The sequence below is a fragment of the Lissotriton helveticus genome, chromosome 11 (genome assembly GCF_964261635.1).
Source record: "Lissotriton helveticus chromosome 11, aLisHel1.1, whole genome shotgun sequence".
NCBI lineage: Eukaryota > Metazoa > Chordata > Amphibia > Caudata > Salamandridae > Lissotriton > Lissotriton helveticus.
This window is the reverse complement of record NC_136072.1, coordinates 490,871,758-490,893,476: the sequence shown is the minus strand read 5'-3', so window position 1 is coordinate 490,893,476 and position 21,719 is coordinate 490,871,758. Positions and strand designations below refer to the sequence as shown.

General features: G+C 52.2%; 1 protein-coding gene across 7 annotated transcripts in view; it reads left to right on the top strand.

Moving 5' to 3' along the window:
- PIK3CB (phosphatidylinositol-4,5-bisphosphate 3-kinase catalytic subunit beta) overlaps positions 1 to 21,719 on the top strand; it is a 999,444-nt gene that overhangs the window by 941,158 nt on the left and 36,567 nt on the right. For all 7 annotated transcript variants that reach the window (XM_078666107.1, XM_078666113.1, XM_078666108.1 and 4 more), the window contains one exon: positions 189 to 312. In XM_078666107.1, coding sequence (XP_078522233.1) covers positions 189 to 312 — 124 coding nt within the window. The remainder of the gene's footprint in view (positions 1 to 188; positions 313 to 21,719) is intronic.

Sequence of the window (21,719 nt, the reverse complement as noted above, 5' to 3'; positions counted from 1 at the left end):
TGGCTAAATGATCCGCTGATGGAAACAGAACGAAGATATTCAATACATTTTGACAGGATTCTGGGGTTTGAAGTATTTGCCAGTGTGAAAAATGTTCCTCACTTTTCAAATTTGTTAGCTTCTGTAGTTCACATTTTTGTTAATGCATCCATCTGGCATTAAGTGACCCATTCTGCTTTCTGCTTTAGGGAAAACCTAGATCGTGCAATTGAGGAGTTTACTCTCTCTTGTGCTGGCTACTGTGTAGCTACGTATGTTTTGGGCATTGGTGACAGGCACAATGACAATATTATGGTCCGGAAAACTGGTCAGGTAAGACATTGCTTGTTGTAATCTGTCAATGGTTTGCATATTGTGATATTTAATGTTGTATTGTATTGCTAGCTAGCTTGTATCAGAAAGGACACTTCAAAGAATGTGGGTAAACTTCAATCAATGGCCTATCTTTAAGTATTTTTATGGCACAAGTAGAATCGGGCATACCTGCTCACGCTGAGTTCTAAGATATTTCAGTTATGGGCAGTGTTCTCAATTAGGAATGATTTACTTTTTTAAAAAACTTTTACTGAGAAAGTGTTCACCAGCCTAGAACCTGCCATCTCTAGCAGTCAGCCCACTAAATTCACCTTCTTTATGCTGGGGCTCCTATCCTGGATTCCAGCGTGTTTCTTAGACTTTGGGCTGACAAGTGAACAGGAAGGTTATTATGCAGGTATACACTGGGACCATTTAAAAGATTGCCTTGTGGACAGTAGTATGGCCTGTCCGTCAAATCCACTTCTCCATGGAGCTGGCTTCAGGTGACAGATGCTCCCTACTGCCCTGTTTCAAACTCATTACACATAGGTGAAACGGGCTTTTTTGTCTACATACAGTAAGATGGTGACCTCGATGTTCATAACTTGGTGTTCAGTCAAGACGGTAGTTTTGGCCAGCTGCAGGTGATGGTTTACATATGCAACCATATTGTAATTGGCCAGTCCATTGATGATTGTGATTTGGTCTTTAGATGCTGCGTACGCTAGGGAGACTTGACCCCAACACCTCAATTAAGTGCAGGCACTGGTTCAACAACCGAAACAAGAGGCAGTTGTTTTACCATTTTGGACGAGCATTCTCAGGTTTATCAATTGAGAAATAAATTCTTTCTTTTACACTTTCACCACCCAATTCCTCCTTGCCCCCGATTCAGCTGCACCTCTACGGGGTGACATCTGCATGTATTTGAATTTTCAGCTTGTGCTTTCCAAGGATCCCAGCCAGCAGTTGTATGTAATTGTTATCAAGAGGTCGGGGAGGAGGGGGGCTTTGTGTGATGCCATCATCATTTGAAGATTCCTATAGAAAGTAATGTCTGCTCTTAGACTGAATGAGGCCCTGTCTGTATGGAAGAAAGCATTAATTCTGGCAGTAGCCTACTGCCCGCCATGTCTAAAGCTATTGGCAAGTCTTTTATTAGGACTGCCAGCCAGGGTGTGTCTGTTCTTGGATTCGAACATGGCTGTCACTCTCGCACACATATTGGGGGAACCTCAGACTGTCTAGTAAACCTACTTTCCGGCTTGATCTTGTGTTAGCCGACCCAATAACATATCCATGAATTTTCAACAGCAAAAAAAGTCGGGCTTGTGGTTTCTCATCTGTTCCAGGGAAGCATTACCTTTACGGCAGAAACTAGCATATTGTCACAAATGCTCTGTTATCCTACGTTTTTGTATGCAGTTAATGTGTAATTTTAATTGTTTGGTGAAAATTTAATTTTTACTTTATTTTGCTTTTGTCACTCAGCAGCGCTCTTTTTTAAATTGGTAGCCAACCACTCTTTCACCCGTGTGTATGTTTGAGAATCTTTTGACTGTCCAGGACCCTCGCTGTCGGTGATGTGGGTACAGTGGTGTTTATAGAAGAGGTAGATCTCTTGATGGTCGAGCAAGAGCCCTTGTCAGCACAGAAGCTTTTAATCGTTATCATGAAATGTCTGATGCACAGTGGAGGCTGGTGACATTTGAAAGTGGTGGGGTATAAAATTATTGTTGTACTGTACATCGTGAGTGAGCAGAGCTAGCGATCCCGATAAACCTACCAGGGGTTCGGGGGGGTTCTCCACCATGAAACTTTTGAAAAAAAGAGTGGACAAATGGTGCATTTTCAAGCGAACTTGAAGCAGGAAGGTTTATAAATCAATACGATTACTTATTTATCATTTAAGATTTGCCAATTTTATGAGCTATAGAGGACAATCTTTGTGCATGCTGATGTTGGGGGGGGGGCATATCTGAAAGAAACAAGTTAGTGATAGATTCCTTACCTTAGAATACCCCTGCGCGTCATCCACGGCTCCGCGTCCGGCGTCGGCGTCGTTAGCGCCGGAATGACGTCGTCGGAGTACTTAGACGCCGCCCATGCGCGCTGACGTCAGTTCTTCTTTTTTCCGCGCCAGCTAGCGCAGATCCGGAGAAGCTCTACCCCTAGTCATTTTTTGACTAAACTTTTTGATCATTTCTTTCTTTGAGTCTTCGACTCTATCGGTGCCGGTAGGGATGCCCGGGTTCAAGCCCTGTTCGAAGTGCGACCGACTGATGTCGGTCACGGACCCCCATCGCCGGTGCCTGAAGTGCTTAGGCCTCGACCACGACGACCGCACCTGCTCCGACTGCCGGGCCCTGATGTCGAAGGCTAGGCGGGAGCGGTCCCGCAAGCGGCTCGAGCTCCGGCAGTCGGCCCCGCGCCATTCCAGGTCCCGGTCCCATGGGAGGTCGAGGGACCGATCGCGGGGTCGGAGTCCCCGCAGCTCCGGGAGTGGACATCGGATGTCGGGATCCAAGTCCTCATGTAGGAGGCATGAGAGGTCGGAGAGGCATCATCGCTCCTCCGACCCACCTCGACGCTCGCACGATGCGGCCGGGGGTTCGGGCGACACCGCCCACGCGGCTTCGAGAGAGTCGCAAGCGTCGCCGCCTGCCCCACACCTTCGGGTCCCTGGGCACGGCGTGACGCCGGAGGAGGTCGAGCGGTACCTCATGACCATGAGGTCCCTCCCTCCTCAGCCGGGCCCCGCGGCGCCTTCTGGCCCAGCGGTCCCGGCTGGAGGCCCTAGCAGGTTAGGCGCTTCGGCCCCGGCGCTGCCGGCGACTTCGGTCCCGGCGCCGCAGGACCACACCGGATCCGGATCCGGATCCGGGTCGTCGCCGGTCGACCTCACGACCTCACCGGCGCCGGCCCCGAGGGTGTCGCCCCCGGCGCCCATTGTGGACGCCGTCCCTAATCTTCCCTTCGGTCCGACTCTGGCGCCGGAACTGCGCCGCTGGGCGCCGCTTCCGACGGCCTTTGGAGATTTTTATTTCCATGAGGAGGTCCAGTCTGTTGACCCTGAGTTACAGGAGACTGGTGACGAGGTGATTGGGAGGGGTCTGAGGACCCTCTGGCACAGGAGTGCCAGTCTCAAGAGGACTGGACATATGAGCTTGGGGAGGCCAGTGGTATTGACACCTCGCCAGACACTGGATTTGTCTCCCCTCCCACCGTGGCTACGGAGGAGGGGGCTGCTTACAGCGTAGTGTTGACGAGGGCAGCCAAGGCCTTAGGCCTTGAGCTCCCCGTCTCGGCCGTGAGGACTAACCTCCTCACCGAGGTTCTTAAACCGCAGGCAAGCTCCAGTGAGTCTCTGCTGCCGTTTAATGAAGCCTTATGTACGTTCTTGTGGGCACTTGGTCCAAGCCCGCCACGGGTCCGCCTGTGGATAGGAACGTGGCCAGACGCTACCGCCCGGCTCCAGGCAACCCTTGCTTTTTGTCCTCCCATCCCACCCCCGAGAGCCTGGTTATCCAGGCCTCCACTTCTCAGACCGCATTCCCGACGGCCCCGCCCGATCGGGAATCCAAGAGATATGAACAGTTCGGGAAGAAGGTGTTCTCGTCCCTGAGTTTGGGACTGCGGTCTGTCAATACCGCCTGTCTCTTGGGCCGCTACACCCACACCCTGTGGGACACGGTCGCGGACGTGCTGCCACAATGCCCGGAGGAGGTCCGGGCTAAACTCGCCCAAGCCCTTGTGGAAGGTCGAGATGCGGTGCGATACTCTATCCGGTGTGGGCTGGATACCACGGACTCACTGGGCAGGGCGATGGCAACGACGGTGGCGGTTCGACGCCACGCCTGGTTGAGGTCCGCCAACTTTTCGGCCGATGTCCAGGCCACTCTTCTGGACATGCCGTTCGATGGCCGTCGCCTTTTTGGCGACAAGGCAGACCATGCACTGGAGCGCTTTAAGGACTCCAGGGCTGCGGCCAAGTCCTTAGGCCTTTCGGCCACGCGCCAGCAATCGGGTACCTTTCCGTCCTTTCGTGGCCACGGAAGGGGCGCCCCCACACGTGCTGCCAGCCACGCACCGCAGAATGTCCAGCAGCGCGGTGGCGGCCGTGGAAACCGCCGTGGCGGTGGTCGGGGTCAACGGCGAGGCCAGTCCACACCTCCCTCCGCAGCACCTGCCTCAAAACCTTCCGAGTTTTCAGGCTCATGTGACGCCTGTGGGAGGCAGGGTTCCCCATCACCACTCCCACTGGCGCACTGTCACGTCGGACAGGTGGGTGCTGCATATCGTCCAAAGGGGCTACTCCCTCCCCTTCGAGGCGACCCCTCCAGCCATGCCACCGCAATTCCACCGCGTGTCGGGGGATCACTTGCAACTTCTGAAAGAGGAAGTCACGGCCCTCTTGGCCAAGGGGGCCATTGAGCGCGTTCCTGGGCCAGAAGTAGGGTGTGGATGTTACTCCCACTACTTTCTGGTGCCCAAGAAGGGCAAGGGGGGCCTGCGCCCTATTTTGGACCTACGGAATGTCAACGGCTTCCTCCGACAAGAGAAGTTCAAGATGCTGACTTTGGCTCAGGTCTTAGCTGCCCTGGACCCCGGAGACTGGATGGTAGCGTTGGACTTGCAGGACGCTTATTTTCACATCCCCGTCCTGCCGGCCCACCGGCGTTACCTGCGGTTTACGGTAGGTCACGAGCACTTTCAGTTTACCGTGCGCGTTACCTGCGGTTTACGGTAGGTCACGAGCACTTTCAGTTTACCGTGCTCCCCTTCGGCCTTACCAGCGCCCCACGGGTGTTCACGAAGGTGATGGCGGTGGTTGCAGCTCATCTGCGCAGGTTGGGGGTGTCAGTCTTCCCCTACCTCGACGACTGGTTGTTGAAGGCGGGCTCGCCCCAGACAGTAGTCAGCCACCTCCAGACTACGGCCGACCTCCTGCACTTGCTGGGGTTCTCCATCAATGTGCCGAAGTCGCACCTGTGTCCCTCTCAGAAGCTCCTCTTCATCGGAGCGGTTCTGGACTCGGCGCAGTTTCGGGTTTATCCTCCCGAACAGCAGATTCGGGATATTCAGGCTCTGATTCCGATCTTCCAGCCTTTATCCCGAGTCTCGGTCAGGTTGACGCTGCGGCTTCTGGGACTGATGGCCTCCTGTATCCTTCTGGTGCGTCACGCCGGTGGCGGATGCGGGCTCTGCAGTGGGACCTGAAATTTCAGTGGGCCCAGCATCAGGGCAACTTGTCCGACCAGGTCTTGATCTCGGAGGGCACTGCAAGACAGTTGCAGTGGTGGCTCACGGACCGCGATTGGGTCAGTGGCAGATCCCTCTCCCTACCGCACTCGGAGCACGTAGTTGTGACGGACGCGTCCCTCCAGGGGTGGGGTGGCCACATGGGAGAGGCGGAGATCACAGGACTCTGGTCTCCGGCAGAGGCCCGGCTCCACATCAACCTGTTGGAGTTACGGGCGATTCGTCTAGCACTGAAGGCATTCCTCCTCTCTGTCCGGGGGAGTGTAGTGCAAGTGTTCACGGACAACACCACCGCCATGTGGTACTGCAACAAACAGGGCGGAGTGGGGTCGTGGACCCTATGCCAGGAGGCTCTGCGCCTCTGGCAGTGGCTGGAACGTCAGGGCGTGTCCCTGGTGGTTCAACACCTGGCAGGTTCTCTGAATGCCAGGGCGGACGAACTCAGCCGTCGGTGCATGATGGATCACGAATGGCGTCTGAGCTCGAACGTGGCGCAAGGCCTCTTTCAGCAGTGGGGAGAGCCTTGGTTAGATCTATTCGCCACCGAAGAGAACGCGCAATGTCATCAGTTATGCGCGTTGGAATTTCCAAGGCGGCACTCGCTCGGAGACGCTTTTCGTCGCGAGTGGAGTTGCGGTATTGTACGCCTTTCCGCCTATACCACTTCTGCCCAGAGTGCTGAAGAAGATCAGGCGCGACCGGGCCCAGGTTATCCTTGTGGCTCCGGACTGGGCACGAAGATACTGGTATCCCGAGCTACTCAGCATGTCAGTCGATCCCCCGATTAGTCTGCCTCTTCGGGAGGACCTTCTGTCGCAGCAGCAGGGCACGGTCCTCCACCCGAACCTGTCCAGTCTCCACCTACAAGCTTGGAGATTGAGCGGCGACAGTTGAGGCCATTTGACTTGCCTCCCGAAGTCTGTAATGTCATTCTGGCAGCCAGGCGTCCCTCCACAAAGTCGGTATACGCCTGCAGGTGGAACAGATTTGTGGCATGGTGCACAGCAAAGGCTGTCGACTCACTCTCTGCCCCCCTTTCTGAGGTTCTCCTCTTTCTTCTTTCTCTTGCCCAGCAGGGCTCTGCTCTGGGCACTGTCAAGGGCTACCTTTCTGCCTTCTTGAGGCTACCTGATCAGCCTTCTCTGTTCAAGTCCCCTATTGTAAATAGATTTCTTAAGGGCATCACACACATGTTCCCTTCGTGATGCCCCAGTGGGACTTGAACCTTGTTCTTACTTTCCTGATGTGCGCTCCCTTTGAGCACCTTCACAACTGTCCTCTTCGCCTTCTAACTCTGAAGACTGCTTTCCTGGTTGCCATCACCTCTGCCAGGAGAGTGAGTGAGCTCCAGGCCCTTTCTTGTACTCCACCTTTCCTTCCTGTCCATCCGGACAAGGTTGTGTTGCGTACCAAGCCATCTTTCCTGCCCAAGGTTGTCTCAGCCTTCCACATCGGGCAGTCCATCACCTTGCCTACCTTCTTTCCGCATCCCTCTAAAGAGGAAGAGCGGCTCCACCGTCTGGACCCAAAACGTGCGCTCTCATTTTACTTGGATCGCACACGCCAGTTCCGGGTGGATGACCAACTCTTTGTTGGTTACGTGGGCGCTAAGAACGGGAAGGCGGTACACAAGCGGACCATCTCCCGGTGGATCATCTTGTGTATCCAGGCATGTTACTCCATGGCTGAGAAGGAGCCCCCTGTTGGATTGAGGACTCATTCCACTCGGGCCACGGCGACTACTACTGCCCTGGGCCGGGGGGTGCCCTTGCAAGACATTTGCCAGGCAGCTACGTGGGCCTCGTTGCACACGTTCGCACGGCACTACTGCCTGGACAGTCAAGTCCGGAGGGATGGCTTCTTTGGCCGTTCCGTTCTCCAGGACTTTCTGGTGTGATTATTGGTTCGCAGAACCACCACCGGGGTTGGTATTGCTGGGGTATCTATTCTAAGGTAAGGAATCTATCACTAACGTGTCTCTTTCAGATGCACAAGTTACTACTTGTGTAACGATATATCTGTAAGAGACATTAGTTAGTGATAGATTCCTTACCGACCCACCAATCCTCCCCGTTCTGCGAACCGATATCTAGGGTTAAGGTCATCCCCTTTCAGGGCCCTAGTATCTTGGCACCAGTGTTGGTTCTATCATGGCTCTGCGTATCTGGCGCGGAAAAGCTGTGCATCAGAACTGACGTCAGCGCGCATGGGCGGCGTCTAAGTACTCCGACGATGTCATTCCGGCGCTAACGACGCCGACGACGGACGCGGAGCCTCGGACAACGCCTACCGACGCGCAGGGGTATTGCTACGCAAAAATTTCCGGATCCAGTCTGACACCTGGGGATATTCTAAGGTAAGGAATCTATCACTAACTAATGTCTCTTACAGATATATCGTTACACAAGTAGTAACTTGTGCATGGTGCCTGTGAGTGACTGCCCCATGTGTAGTTTGTGTGACAGATCACTCGGAGGATTGCTTGCGAAGTGGCTAAATGGCCCTCACCAATCCACCACCTTCCCTCCTGCCCACACCAAGGATTTGGTAAAGACCAACTGGCAGTAGGAGACATTTTAGATTTTTGGGAAACATGAAAAAACAATAGGTGCTCCCATTCATCCTGCATTTTCACACATCTCCTGTAATTTAACATATCCAGCTAAGAGATATTTTATTATTAAGAGTGTCCAGGCACAGACTTTGCGGCATTCACTGAAAGATTCACAGGCTGAACAAGTCACAAAATCACGGCCAGCGGGGTTTATCACTCACAAATTAGACATACAAAAGTGTCAAATCCACCAGTTCGATGTCTGTTGTAGTAAACATGCGATTTAGGGAGCGATCAAGGGATTTTCAGGGGAGTTACACTGCAAAAGTTAGTGAACACCGCAAACTTGTTAATTTCATTTCAGCCTTATTTTGGTTATTGAATCAACCATGAAAGCGTAGTAGTGACACAAAATACAACAAAAAGTCTTCGGAAAGATCCTCATGTGGCACAATCCAAGTACATTAAGACCCAAAATTCCAACAGCGCACATGGGTTAAAAACACGATATCCGTAAACATTTTCGAGTATTCACAACATTCTGCAAGTAAGTCTCATCATCAGTTTCTCCTGCCAACAGGCAGAGGAAGGGCCTTTCCATGGAAAGGAAGGGGGTGTGCCACATATGTAAAGGTCGGTGTGGGAAAGGTTATTTTGTCATCAGGAAAATGTTTGATTAATGAGAAAGCAAATTTCCTCCATGCATTTACCAGCTGCAAAAAGGAGAACTTGGGGATTTGAGTTTCGTAAGAATCTCCAAATCCCCAAAATGTAACCTCTATAAACACTCCAGACACAAATCTACAAAGCATAGAATCACGCCTTTCGAGTAGTTTTAAGCCACTTTCCCAAGTCTCCATTCCCATGGCTAAGTACTGCAGAAGGACCAAAAGTCTACAATCTATGCCCAGCAATAGTCTGACGTGCAAGGGTAGATTTGAGAAACATTTTCCAGCAATTTTCAAAATGCCGTAAAGTGTTAAATCATGCTACAGAGCTTTTGCATTGCACTTTGGTCACCAGTTAGTTTTGGCATCAATCTCTGATGATCGCTATATTCTGAAATCACGTGGCGGTCGCGTACTGCTTTACTCTACATAGCACCTAGACTCAGTCAGAGAACTGCTCCTGTATTACACAGACTTAGAGCTCTGACTTTGAAAAATACTCAGTTTAAACTTTGCGCAATATGAAGCCGACATTCACAATTCTACTTCTGTTAATGCACCTGGATCCTCAGAGCTCTGCTTTTCCAATATCCAGACTTCATCTGAGCTCTGCAACTGACAATACATAGCCTTATTCTGAACTCTGTTGTTGACAGTAGTACCTAGATTCAGTCAAAGCTCTGCACCTCATAGTACAGACTTACTCGGAGCTCAGATTTTCCAATACCTAGACTTCATCTGAGCTCTGCGCCTGACAATACATAGCCTTATTCTGATCTCTGTTGTTGACAGTACTTAGATTCAGTCAAAGCTCTGTACCATATGTTAATGTTAGTGGGCATTTATAGAGCGCACTTACACCGGGTGGCTACATGGCGCTAGGTACCATATAGGGCAGACTTACTCGGAACTCTGCTATAGATAACATCCATGCTTAGTCAGAGCTCTGCTCCTATAAAAGCCAGGCTGGCATAGAGTTCAGCTTCTGATAATACACAAACTTACTTAGGATTTTTTTATACTACTGAGGCTTACTCAAATATCTGTTCCTGATAGTTCACAGCCTCACTTAGGAAATCTTGACAACTTGACAACCTGTCCTGTACCCAAATTGTTTATCGCCGTTGTCCGGATGAACCTATAAACTAGAGGTCATGTAACCTGGGAAGAGGGGCTGAACACAGCTCATCCATTACCAGAGAATACTGCTCTCCATCTCTTCACTAGCACAACAAATTCAAATGCAAGTGACTTTTGCAAAACCCTATAATTGCTGTATTATTTTTTTGCGAGATAGCTGTTGCTTAAAATAAAATTGTTAGCCAATGTTCTTGTTCCTGAATCAAACCTCTTGTTAACCCCTTCAGGGCGGATGACGAGCTCAGCTCGTCATGAGCGTAACGTGCCCTACGTGGATGACGAGCTGAGCTCGTCACGTAACGCGGTAAATTTAAAAACGCAGCGTGCAGCGGGAAAACCGCTAGCGCGCATACGGTTAAAATATCGTTTTGTTACGAGCGTAATAATTACTTTTCTTTAGCCCCCAGAATTATTAATTTTGATAAACATTATAAAACGTAATAAGTCATGCATATGTAAACCAGTGGCTAATTTGTAAAAAAAAAAAATAAGTCCCGGGGCTCTCGTCAGGAGGCAGCATGCACCAGCCCATTTCTCCTGACGTCTCGGCGTCGGCTCAACACCCTGTGATTCTGGAGAGATCACTTAATCTCTCCGTGCCTATCATAAATGAATGTGTCCTTAACTGGTGCTCATGGAAAGCACCAGTGTTGATGAATAAGTGTTGGTGCTGAGCACCGGATACCACTAGCTCAAATTAAGCGCTATGTAAAGCGCACAAAAACACACAGCAAAGGACAATTTTGTTGGCCAAGTGTGTTAAATGAATGAAGTTAGTCATTTGGTCAGGTTGGGAGAAGCCCTAACCAGTACAATCAGTACCTTGAGTGCGACGTGACGGTGCATTGGACTAATATATGTATTGCACAGACCCCAAGATGTCTGGGACAGATGACCATCAACTTCAATAACATCTTAGCATAACTAGAACCACCAAGGCCTTCATTACAGGACCCTTAATAACCCTGGCCTGGATGCAGATATGAGTTTGTAACCTCACCTCACGTACACTTTTGGCACAAATACCACGCTGGTGAAATTTTCTTGAAGAACTTTTGCTGCATAAAACCTGCTGAAATTGGTTTCAAGAAAACTGCTGTAAATCGAGTTTTACAGTTTAGAAGGTGTAATATTTCTGCTTTATCCTGCATTCTGTCTGGTGGATCTCGGAATGATAAGGTAATATTGCATTGGTTAAAAAAGTGATGCTGTGGCATTGATGATTTTCTCAGGCTGTATCTACTTTCAGGGCTCGGTGCGGGGGGGGGGGCAATTTCCAGATCCCCCTATTTCTTGAGGGCCCCCCTCAACTCGTTCTGCAGGAGGCCCCATCATTTTGCGTTACATTGCTTTTACCTTCTGGGATTACCTGATATCTTGCTATGAGGACCTGAATAAAATATATAGATTCCAGGATTATATTCGGGGGGGGGCGCAAATTGGCATTAGAGGTCACTGAAACGGTATGGCGCTAAATATAAATAGCTGGATTCCTTATTAGTAACCTTGGCATTAGGCAGATCACAAAATACATACTTGCGAGTCTACAGTTGCAATGCTCTTATTTTACAGATCGACAAGTAAAAAAAAAAAAAAATCTGTGCGAAATAAATATAAGCAGCGGGTTGCCAGGATTTATTCTGACATTGCTTGGACGACATGGTGTTTCGAGATGAAAGAATACAACAAGCTTATGCTGATACTTGTCATCTAAAGTGACATAGCAACGGTCTGTCTGAACACCAGTGCTCTTTACTTTTTTCTCTAGCAAAGTATATTTCTACCCTACTTTAACAAGGTTAATGTGAAACGTCCCGCACGCTTGTTTGTGCTGGTGATGCACCTTTTTTGTTTTGTTTTTTATTTTCTTAAGCTGCTAGTAACTCAGGCTCTTTGTATAAGGGCATGTGTGCGCAAGATAACGGAGTTATGAGCCAGCATTGGTACAGTGCCCTCTTCTGTGAAACACATCGGTGTACACTCAACTCTGCCTGTTTGGCTGTGGGTCCTGGACCACAAGGAGTGCAGCTCTGTGGTCCAGTGATGCTCAGCACCGGATTGATATTTCTCAGTAGTTATTCTCTTTCTCCCGTTAGTAGCTCCTCAGCCCCTCTACATGTGGATGGGACTATGATGTTGCATCATGAGCAGCTGGATAGGGTGTAACCTCCTGAATGTTTCCACTGTCTCTTCTCTTGTTCACGTCCATGAGGATCCCTGTATGAGGCAACCTGCACTCCATGAACACTTCTACCCGGGTGGAAAATGGCAGCAGTGCAGAGATCCTGGAAGATGAATCCATATCTGAGCTGGGGATACTCTGTGTTCGCTTGGCGTGGTGGTGGCTGCTCATTGTTCTGATACCCGCTGATTTCTTGGGGCTGCTGCTGACCGCTCGCCGGACCCGCTGCGCGGGTCCCGCTGCGCGGGTCCCGCTTCGCGGGATGACGAAGGGGACTGACAGGACTTGGAGCAGAGCGTGAGGGCTGAGGCACACAAACTGTTGCAGGGCTGCGAGCGTTAACAGGGACTCCGTATCCCAGGAGTCCCTGTATAGACCTATTGGAGACACCTGGTCCGCACTCCCTGCCTGACACGCCCCCAGCCCTCGAACACTGAAAGGCGGTGTTACCTGGAGCCTCTGCGGGATACTCTGTGTTCGCTTGGCATGGTGGTGGCTGCTCATTGTTCTGATACCCGCTGATTTCTTGGGGCTGCTGCTGACCGCTCGCCGGACCCGCTGCGCGGGTTCCGGTTCGCGGGACGACGAAAGGGACTGACAGGACTTGGAGCAGAGCGTGAGGGCTGAGGCACAAACTGTTGCAGGGCTGCGAGCGTTAACAGGGACTCCGTATCCCAGGAGTCCCTGTATAGACCTATTGGAGACACCTGGTCCGCTCTCCCTGCCTGACACGCCCCCTACCCTCTCCACACTCTATATAGTAAGATCTGCCTACCGCTGCGCGGGAGTGCGCCGGGAGAAGCCCGGGACAAGGGCAGGACCGTCTGGCCGTCAGAGGCTGGGCTGGGCCCACTCTCTGACATCGTGTTACTGCTTTGGGGACACTGATTTCACTTGTAAGCCATTCTGATATTTTGACTCGTTTAACTTTCAATTCATTGCCGTAGTCTGTTACTGTGACCTGAGAAATTGTGTTTTTTGGCTTATATTGTTCTTCCCTTACTAAGAATACTGCCTGCTAAGTATGCCTTCCCCTCTGACTACCCCGTCCAAAGCTTCCCCGAGCCCGAGATGGGGCCTACAATCTTGGGTCCCCTAGATAAATATTTTAGTCGGGCAACTCAAGATATTGATAAGGAGATTGCTTTGGCGGAGCGACGCGCAGAGCGTAGGCTATCTATCGAACTCCTTAAAATTCCCTTGGAGAAACGGCCATCTCTGGGTTTCCCGGCATTGGTTCCTCCTTTATCATCCCTAACCCTGCCAGCGGTATTAGAAACGCCCTATGCTTTTTCCCAGTCACCTGGCCCATTGATTAACTTTTCTGCGGGTGATGGTAGGACCATCCTGGTTCCTACCTCGCCTATTTTTTTAACTGACTTATCTATTAGTGAGGTAAATACTGCCTAATCGAGTGTGCCGCTCCACGTGGTTACTAACAAACCGTGCACCAAAAGGAAAAGATGCATTGCCCCGAAGAAGTGCTATCTTCCCAAACATCCCAAAAAAATAAGAAAAATTGGAATAGGCTTGTGTACCCCTTGCGAGCCCAATGGGGTTGGCTCCGATGGGGTTAAGATTATCAAGGATGGAGCCACCTCTGCTAGCTCTGCATCTAACCTTAGTGACCCTTCAACGGTGGGATCGGCCGAGACCCTATCTCCTGCTCCACCCCTGTTCGTCCAGTTGGAGAGGCTGATGAGGTCTCTCCTGACTCCTATCGAAGAACGAGTCAAAAGACTAGCCGATCGACTAGATCATTTTGAGCAGGCTACCCTTGATAATTTCTTTTCCACCAAATCCCTAATCAAGTCCTATCCCAGGGTGGGGGACAGTAATAATCCTTCAAAATCAAGTAGGTTGGCAAACAGTGCTTCTGCTGTTGAGCCTCTCCCCCCTGTAGTCACTATTACAAACCGGCTTCGGTCAACGGGACAAATCTCAAAGACCAATCTACATCTACCGGACAACCTGAGTAGCAATACTCTCCAACCCAAAAAGTGCCCTGATATTGTAGCCACGGTTACTAAAGTCAGCTCCAAAACTTGTAACCCTGTATTGAACAATTTCCAACCCCCACCAGGCATTCCAACATCCCATCCTGTTGTTCCTGGTCTGTCTGCTACACTTCCTATGAGGGCCCCTCGCAGGACACAACCTATGAATCTCCCTCCAGATTCTTTGCCCTTCGTTGCTATCCTCACCAATGTACCACCTTTGCAGGTTGGGCAAAGAGAATCCTTCCAGATGCTGAAAAACAAGGCAATGCACTGGCTAAGGACCAATAGACCATTGCCCAGGGAAGTGGACGGGCTGATCATTGGAGTAAGAAGGACAGAGTGGATAGGCTGCACTCCTAAGTGCTTGGAGGGGGATTGTATAGTTGTCAATTTCCAGGATCCCAGGGTGGTACGCCTGATCACGAGGCAAAATTGGGGCACATTGGAGAGCTGGCTGCCCTCGGGGGTTCTCTCCACTTGCTTTGTAATTGAGCGGGCGCACCGAGCTCTGACACAGAGGCCACCGGAAGGCGAGCGACCCAGGCCAGTGATCGCTAGACCTCTGAACTATCATGATCGAGACACTATCCTGCGGGAGGCACGAACCAGGGACTCTATATCATTTGAGAATCAAAAGATCATGATATTTCCCGACTACACCAAACTTGTACAGCAGCAGCGTCACTCCTTCATTGCAGCCAAGGCCAAGCTGAGGGGCCTTAAAATCCAGTATTCCCTGCTGTACCCTGCCCGCCTGCGGGTGATTTATCAGTCACGGACACATTTTTTCGATACGCCCGAGGACGTCTTTAAGTGGACTGATGAAACGGTAAGGATCAGGCCACATGCCCAGCCGGGCTTGGACCCGGGTGGCTCAAGGGGTTCATCGCAGGACCGGAGGGACCAGCCTGGCCGGGGCGGTTGGAACCGGAGGTCCAGATCGCGGAAGAGATCTGCATCCGCCAGCGAGACGCGGGATAGTGGACCTGTGGACTCCGATCCAGCTGGGACAAACCGTTGATGAACTAGGTGAGGACCGCACTGGTCTGTTGCTGCTGTGGACTTCGGCTGACGAGGGTCGCGCGGCCGGGCCCCTCCGGTCAGATGTCTTAACATTGCCTATGCTACCAGTTCTGAATGGTGACTTGTCCATGTTTAAGTATTGCGGATTGGGGTTCGGGAGGCTACTTTTTTAGGGGCCACCGACCTCCTGTTAGAAGGGGAGTTGACTGGGGGGGGGGGGGGGGTATTTCACTGTTTTTTGGGGGTGTTGGGATCCATTGGTATGGTTGGCCTTGGGTCCTCGGTTTTGGACCCGAGGTTACCCATGCCGCGACAGGTACTTCAGATGTATAGGGATGGGGGGAGTGGGGTGCAGGGGGGGAGGGAAGGGGGAGAGTTGGGACTGCATTGGGTTGCGGTAGGTGGGGGAGTTGGGGTTGTTGTGGGGGGGAACTGGGGTTGGAAAGGGGGCTGCACGTGATCTTCTTTGACTTTCTGATAACTGTGCTCAGTGTGTGGGTGTGGCGCAGAAGGCCCACCTGGTTGGTTCCACTGAACTATGGCTGATGTTGCCCAGGGGCTCCCAAGTGAGTCCATACGCGTGGTAACCTGGAATGTCAGGGGAATGCTCGACAAGATTAAACGGGGGCAATTCTGCGATGGGGGAAGAGGGAGGCGGCAGATGTACTCTTGCTACAAGAAACACACATGATGGGATCTAAGGTGCTTAGCTTACAGCGGTTTGGATACCAGCAAGTCTTCCATGCCGGGTTCTCTAGAGGGTCCAGGGGTGTAGCTATATTGGTGCATCGCAGGTTGGCCTATGTCCATGAGAAGCAGTGGGCAGACCCCCAGGGACGCTACATTTTTGTCAAGGGAATGGTGGGAGTTGAGCCTGTAGTTTTTGGAAGTGTTTACGCCCCTCCACCTCTGCAGTGGGCCTTGTCTGAGAAGCTGTTTACAGTATGGGAGGATATCCCGGAGTCCTTAGTGGTAATTGGGGGTGATTGGAACAAGGTGATGGATGTGTGTGTGGATCACCAGAGACTGCAGGAGACGCGAGCTGCTGCCCCTCCAACCCGGTTGAATGCTATGGTGGATGGGCTGGGTGGATGTGTGGCGTCATATGCATCCCAAGGTGCGCGAGTACACGTATGTTTCTGCGGTGCATGGCTCCTTCACGAGGCTGGATTATATATTTGTGCCCAGTGTCCACCTGAGCAGGGTGCGGGAAGCCGAGATTTTACCAAGAGGGCTGTCGGACCACTCCCCAGTGGTAGTCAGGATTGAGCTGCTTAAGCAGCGACAGCCGTTCCGGTGGAGGATGTCCTCGTGGCACCTTCAGCAGCCTAGCTATATCCAACACTTGAGGGGGGCGATCTCCCATTACTGGCAAGAAAACCTGGTGGACGATATCGACGCCGTGTGGTGTGGGAGGCGATGAAGCCCACTATACGGGGAGTAGACATTGCGTGGTGTGCGGCAGCCCGTCGGCGACGCAGGGAGACGATTGTGGAGGCAGCTGCCTTAGTGGAATCCCTGGAACGACGGGGCCGGGGAGGGGGCGACGAGATTGCGGTACGGTTGCTCCTGCAGGCACAACAGTCCTATGCATCCATATTGCTCGATGAGGCTAGACAGGCGTGGCTGGCCACGCGGAGCAGAATTTACCAGTGTGGGGATAAGTCCTGCACAATGCTTCATAGGCTATGTCCGTGCGCGTTCCAGCCGGTTGCTCTGCCGGGCCTTACTGCGGAGAATGGGGTGGCGATTACGGACCCGGCCGAGCTGGCGGCGAGATTTGCTAGCTACTTCGAGGCCCAATATGCTCCGAGGGATTGTCTGTCGGCGGACGATGTAGCCAAATTTATTGACGACTTGCCTCCGAGAGCGGTCTCGGAAGAGACCAGGAAGGCACTCGACGTCTCCTTACAGCGGAAGAACTGGGAGATGCATTGGGACAGCTCAACACCGGGAAAGCGCCTGGACCGAGTGGCTTCCCGAGCGAATTTTATAAGCAGTTTCAGCTCCAACTGGGGTCCCATTACCGGAGAGCACTGGAAGCGGCGCAAACGCAGGGTAGGTTGCCACCTGACTGGCGCCATGCCGAAGTTGTGGTCTTTCAGAAACCGGGCAGACCCTCAGATAGCCCTGCCTCGTACCGCCCAATATCCTTGCTTAATATAGAGGCTAAAATCCTGGCTAAAGCTCTGGCGAACCGACTACTTCCATACGTGACGGACCTGGTCCACCCAGACCAGGCCGGCTTTATGCCTCGTAGGGCGACGAGGCACAATATTCGGCGGGCGCAAGCGGCGGTTGATGCAATGGGAGCCACGGGGAAACGGGCGGCTTTGCTGTTAGCAGATATAGATAAAGCTTTCGACTCGGTTAGCTGGACGTACTTATTTGCGCTTCTATCTCGCGATTGCCTATGCAACTCGGGCCAAAACAGAATATATTGATTGCAGGCGCATTTACCACACTTTGATTAGGAAGGCCAAATCTCTGTACTATTGCAATAAGATAGAGGAAGCAGAGCAGTCCACCAAGGAGCTTTTCTCTATTTATAAGTCTATTGCAATAGGGAAACCAGCCGTGGTGCCTAAGAAATTATGTACTACGGAGGGTTGTAACCGGATTGCTGAGTTCTTTGCAACAAAGGTTACCAATATCTATCATTCCTTCCCCCAGAGGACAGATAGCGGCCCTATTTACCCGGAACCCACTAAAATGAAAGGGGAACATTGGTTATCCACGTTTGTTACTCCCCCCACTGCGGAACTCCTCCGTGTTTGTGGATCAATAAAAACCGGTTCCCCTAGAGATCCGACCACTCCTAGTCGGTTAAAGGGTAGCTTGCCAGTACTTGAGCCCTATGTGCGTCATCTAATGGACACCTCCTTTGAGTCCCAGGTGGTCCCGAACGCCTGGAAGCAGGCAGTGGTACTTCCTCTGCAGAAGAAGGCCAACGTCAGTTTCGAAAAACTGGACAACCTCCGTCCCATCTCCCTCCTGCCCTATATGGCTAAGGTGGCGGAACAAATTGCCAATATACAGCTTATGCAGCACGTGGAGAGGGCTTCGCTACTCCACGACTCGCAATTTGGCTTCCGCCCCCGTCATTCAACGGAGTCTGCTCTTCTCGTGGCGGTGGAAGCACTAAGACAGGGTGTGGACGAGGGCCAAACTATGGCATTGATCCTTTTAGACCTAAGCGCGGCGTTCGACACTGTAGCTCATTCCACCTTGCTACAGTGTCTGAACGGAGGAGGGGTGACAGAAGCTGCGCTTGGCTGGATCACGTCCTTCCTGTCTGACAGGCGTTTTCAAGTCAGGCTAGGGGAATGCTACTCCAGGGAGATTGAGTTGGGCCAGGGCGTGCCTCAGGGCTCGTCTCTGAGCCCAACCCTATTTAATATCTACGTCTCCCCCCTGGCGGCCATCGTGGAAGGATTTGGTCTTCGTCTGGTGTCCTACGCCGATGACACGCAGCTGGTCATCTCCCTATCGCGCGCGCCCAGTCTTGCAGCGGACATCTTCAGGAACTGCATGCAAGATCTTGCTGCCTGGATGTCCGCAAACTGTTTAAAATTGAACGGCAGCAAGACTGAGGTGCTCGTGGTGGGGAGTGGGCCGTCTGCGTGGTCATCGGCGTGGTGGCCGCCCTGCCTGGGTGAGGTCCCGGTCCCCTGCCGTGAGGCCAGGAACCTTGGTGTGTGGCTGGACAGGGACCTTCCCTTCGGCCCACAGGTCGGACGGGTGGCGGGGGTATGCTTCAGTGTCCTGAGAGCCCTTAGGAAAGTGTTAGATCTGCTTCCCATCTCTGCTCGAAAGACGCTGCTGCATGCCCTCGTCACCTCCCGACTTGATTACGGGAACCTGCTTTTTCTGGGGGCCACGGGTAGGGTCATGGGCCGCCTGCAGGTCCTTCAAAATGCGGCAGCACGGCTGGTACTTAGGCTCCCCAGGAGGTCTTCCGCTAAACCAGCTTTGCGGGCCCTCCATTGGCTCCCCATTGAGAGGAGAGTGGAGTTTAAGGCCCTTGCCACTTGTCACCGCATCTTGAGCGGCAAAGCGCCTAGACCGCTCCAGAGCCTAATAACCCACTACGAGCCCACACGCAGTCTACGGTCTTCTCAGACTGGGCTGATAAAAGTCCCCAGAGTATCAAGAGCACGCATGGGGGGGCAGGTCTTTTAGATACCTTGCTCCCAAACGTTGGAATGCTCTCCCGCTGGAACTACGACTTGAACCCTCTGAAGTCCTGTTCAGAAAAAAACTGAAAACACATCTTTTTAGCAGATAGCCTTTTTGTGGGAGGAGGGGGGACAGCTACTTCACTTATCACAGCGCGGGGACACGCCAGTGGCGTAACCAGGCGCTTAATAAATGTCCAAATAAATAAATAAAATTAACCTAGGCCAGGTGTTCCTTTCATACATCAAACTTCTCTACACCGATATTACAGCTTCAGTGCGCGTCTCTGGGGCAGTCTCCGATAAATTTCTGATTGGTCGGGGGACCCGACAGGGTTGCCCACTGTCCCCATATTTATTTGCCCTAGCGATGGAGCCGCTGGCCTCTTGGGTGTGCATAGACGCCCAGATGCGGGGCTTTGTGTGGAGCGGGAACCTCACTGACAGAATTGCATTATATGCAGACGACGTCCTATTCTTTCTTACTGATCTGCGCCGCTCCGGGCCCCGAGTGTTGGAAATCATGCGGATTTTCGGGGAAGTATCGGGCCTTTGTCTGAATCCACGTAAGTCCACTCTGTGGGTGTTGGGAGGCGGTGTTGTGGAGGACCCCTGGGCGTTGGGATTGCAGCTCGCGACCGGAGGCTTGAAGTATCTAGGGATATTCCTCTCGGAGTCGGTGGATATCGCCTGGGAGCGCAATATAGTGCCAGTTTGGGAGAGGGTCCAGACGGACGTGAAAACGTGGTCTCGGATGCCCCTTACTATTTTTGGTAGGTCCGCAATATTCAAAATGGTTGCGCTCCCACGCCTCCTATACCAATTGCAAAGCTACCCTCCCCTAATTAACCCCCGGTGGTTTCGGCAGGTCAACTCGGTCTTGAGCCGCTTCCTGTGGGCCGGAGGGGCAGTCAGGGTGGCGCTGCGGACATGTTTCCTGTCCACATATTGTGGTGGTCTGGCTACATCGGATTTATTGTCCTACTATCAGGCCTCCCAATTATTGGTACTTAATGAGTGGTGGTATGGAGACAGAGGCGACCCAGCATATGCCCTGGAGCGCTCACTGATGGGGGACAACACGCTACATACAATCCTATACTCTGCTAGGATGCGGCGGACGCTGCCGTGTGTCACGAGACTGGTTTTTGTGGTGTGGCGACAAGCGCTGCGTCGCATCGGCTGGTGGGGTAGATTGACGGCAGAGACCCCGTTGTGTAACAACGGGTGCTTCCCGAACTGGCCTCCCTGGCGGGGTTTGACAGCTGGGACGCAATTGGGATCTCGTCGTTGGGTCATGTACTGACCGGGGTCACACTCAAATCATTCCAGGAGCTCAGTATGGAGTTCCACATGCCGCGGACCCAGTTTTTTCGATACCTACAGCTTCGCCATGCGCTCGCGCCCAGCATTGCTGACATGGAGTCGCTCACCCAATTTAGCCCCATAGAAGCTAAGGTTTTTATGGGTGACCTTGGTGATAAAAAAGTCTCTCGAATTTATCAGACATTGGTCACTCACTGCTCATCCACCCTGCTCCCCCTCAAGGAAACCTGGGAGGCAGATGTTGGTCCCCTGGATGAGGATGATTGGAGGGAAGCCCTGGAGTCCCCGCGAGGGACTGCTATTGCAATACGGCTTAGACTATTTCAATTTAAGTATCTGCACAGAGCCTATTACACCCGCGAGCGGCTGTGGAAGGCGGGATTGATTGGCTCCCCGGAGTGTTTGCGCTGTGGGGCTGCAACAGGTACGCTGCTACATACTGTGTGGTGGTGTGCTAGATTGACTGGTTTCTGGAGGGGCGTGTGGAGTTGCCTGTCGGAGGTACTGGGCTGGGATCTTCCCCGCACCCCTCGGCTAGGGTTGCTTCATGTACTGGAGGGTGTCGCCATTTGTTATTGGGTCTGGTTGTGGCCAAAAGGGACCTAGCCCGGGCATGGAAGGGTGTACGAGCCCCCCCCCCCCCCCTGTGTGCATGGAAGGCTGGACTGGATTACTTTATGGGGCTAGAACGTCCGGTATTTGAAGCGAGAGGATGCCCCCGTAAACACTTTAAGATTTGGAAGCGATGGGCGGATTATAGGGGGTTGGAATTGGATCCCCCGGAGGAACATGAGGAAGAACTATAAGTGGAGGATGCTGCACAGGCCTAAGAACTGTGTCATACCGAACACACTACGACCAAAATGTACAATGCTTGCTATTCTCACGTGCAGGGGGTTAGGGAGGGATAAGGGGTGGGTAGCGGGGTAGTTGGGGGGTGAGGGTTCGCGGGTGGAAGGAAAGGGGAGGGGGTTTCGTTTGTTTCTCTTCTTATTTCTTAAGGCCTGCTTCTCCGTTCACTGATTGAATAGTATATTGATGTTGTAAATGTGTCATGATGCTTGGTGGTGATCTCCCGCCTGTGGGGAG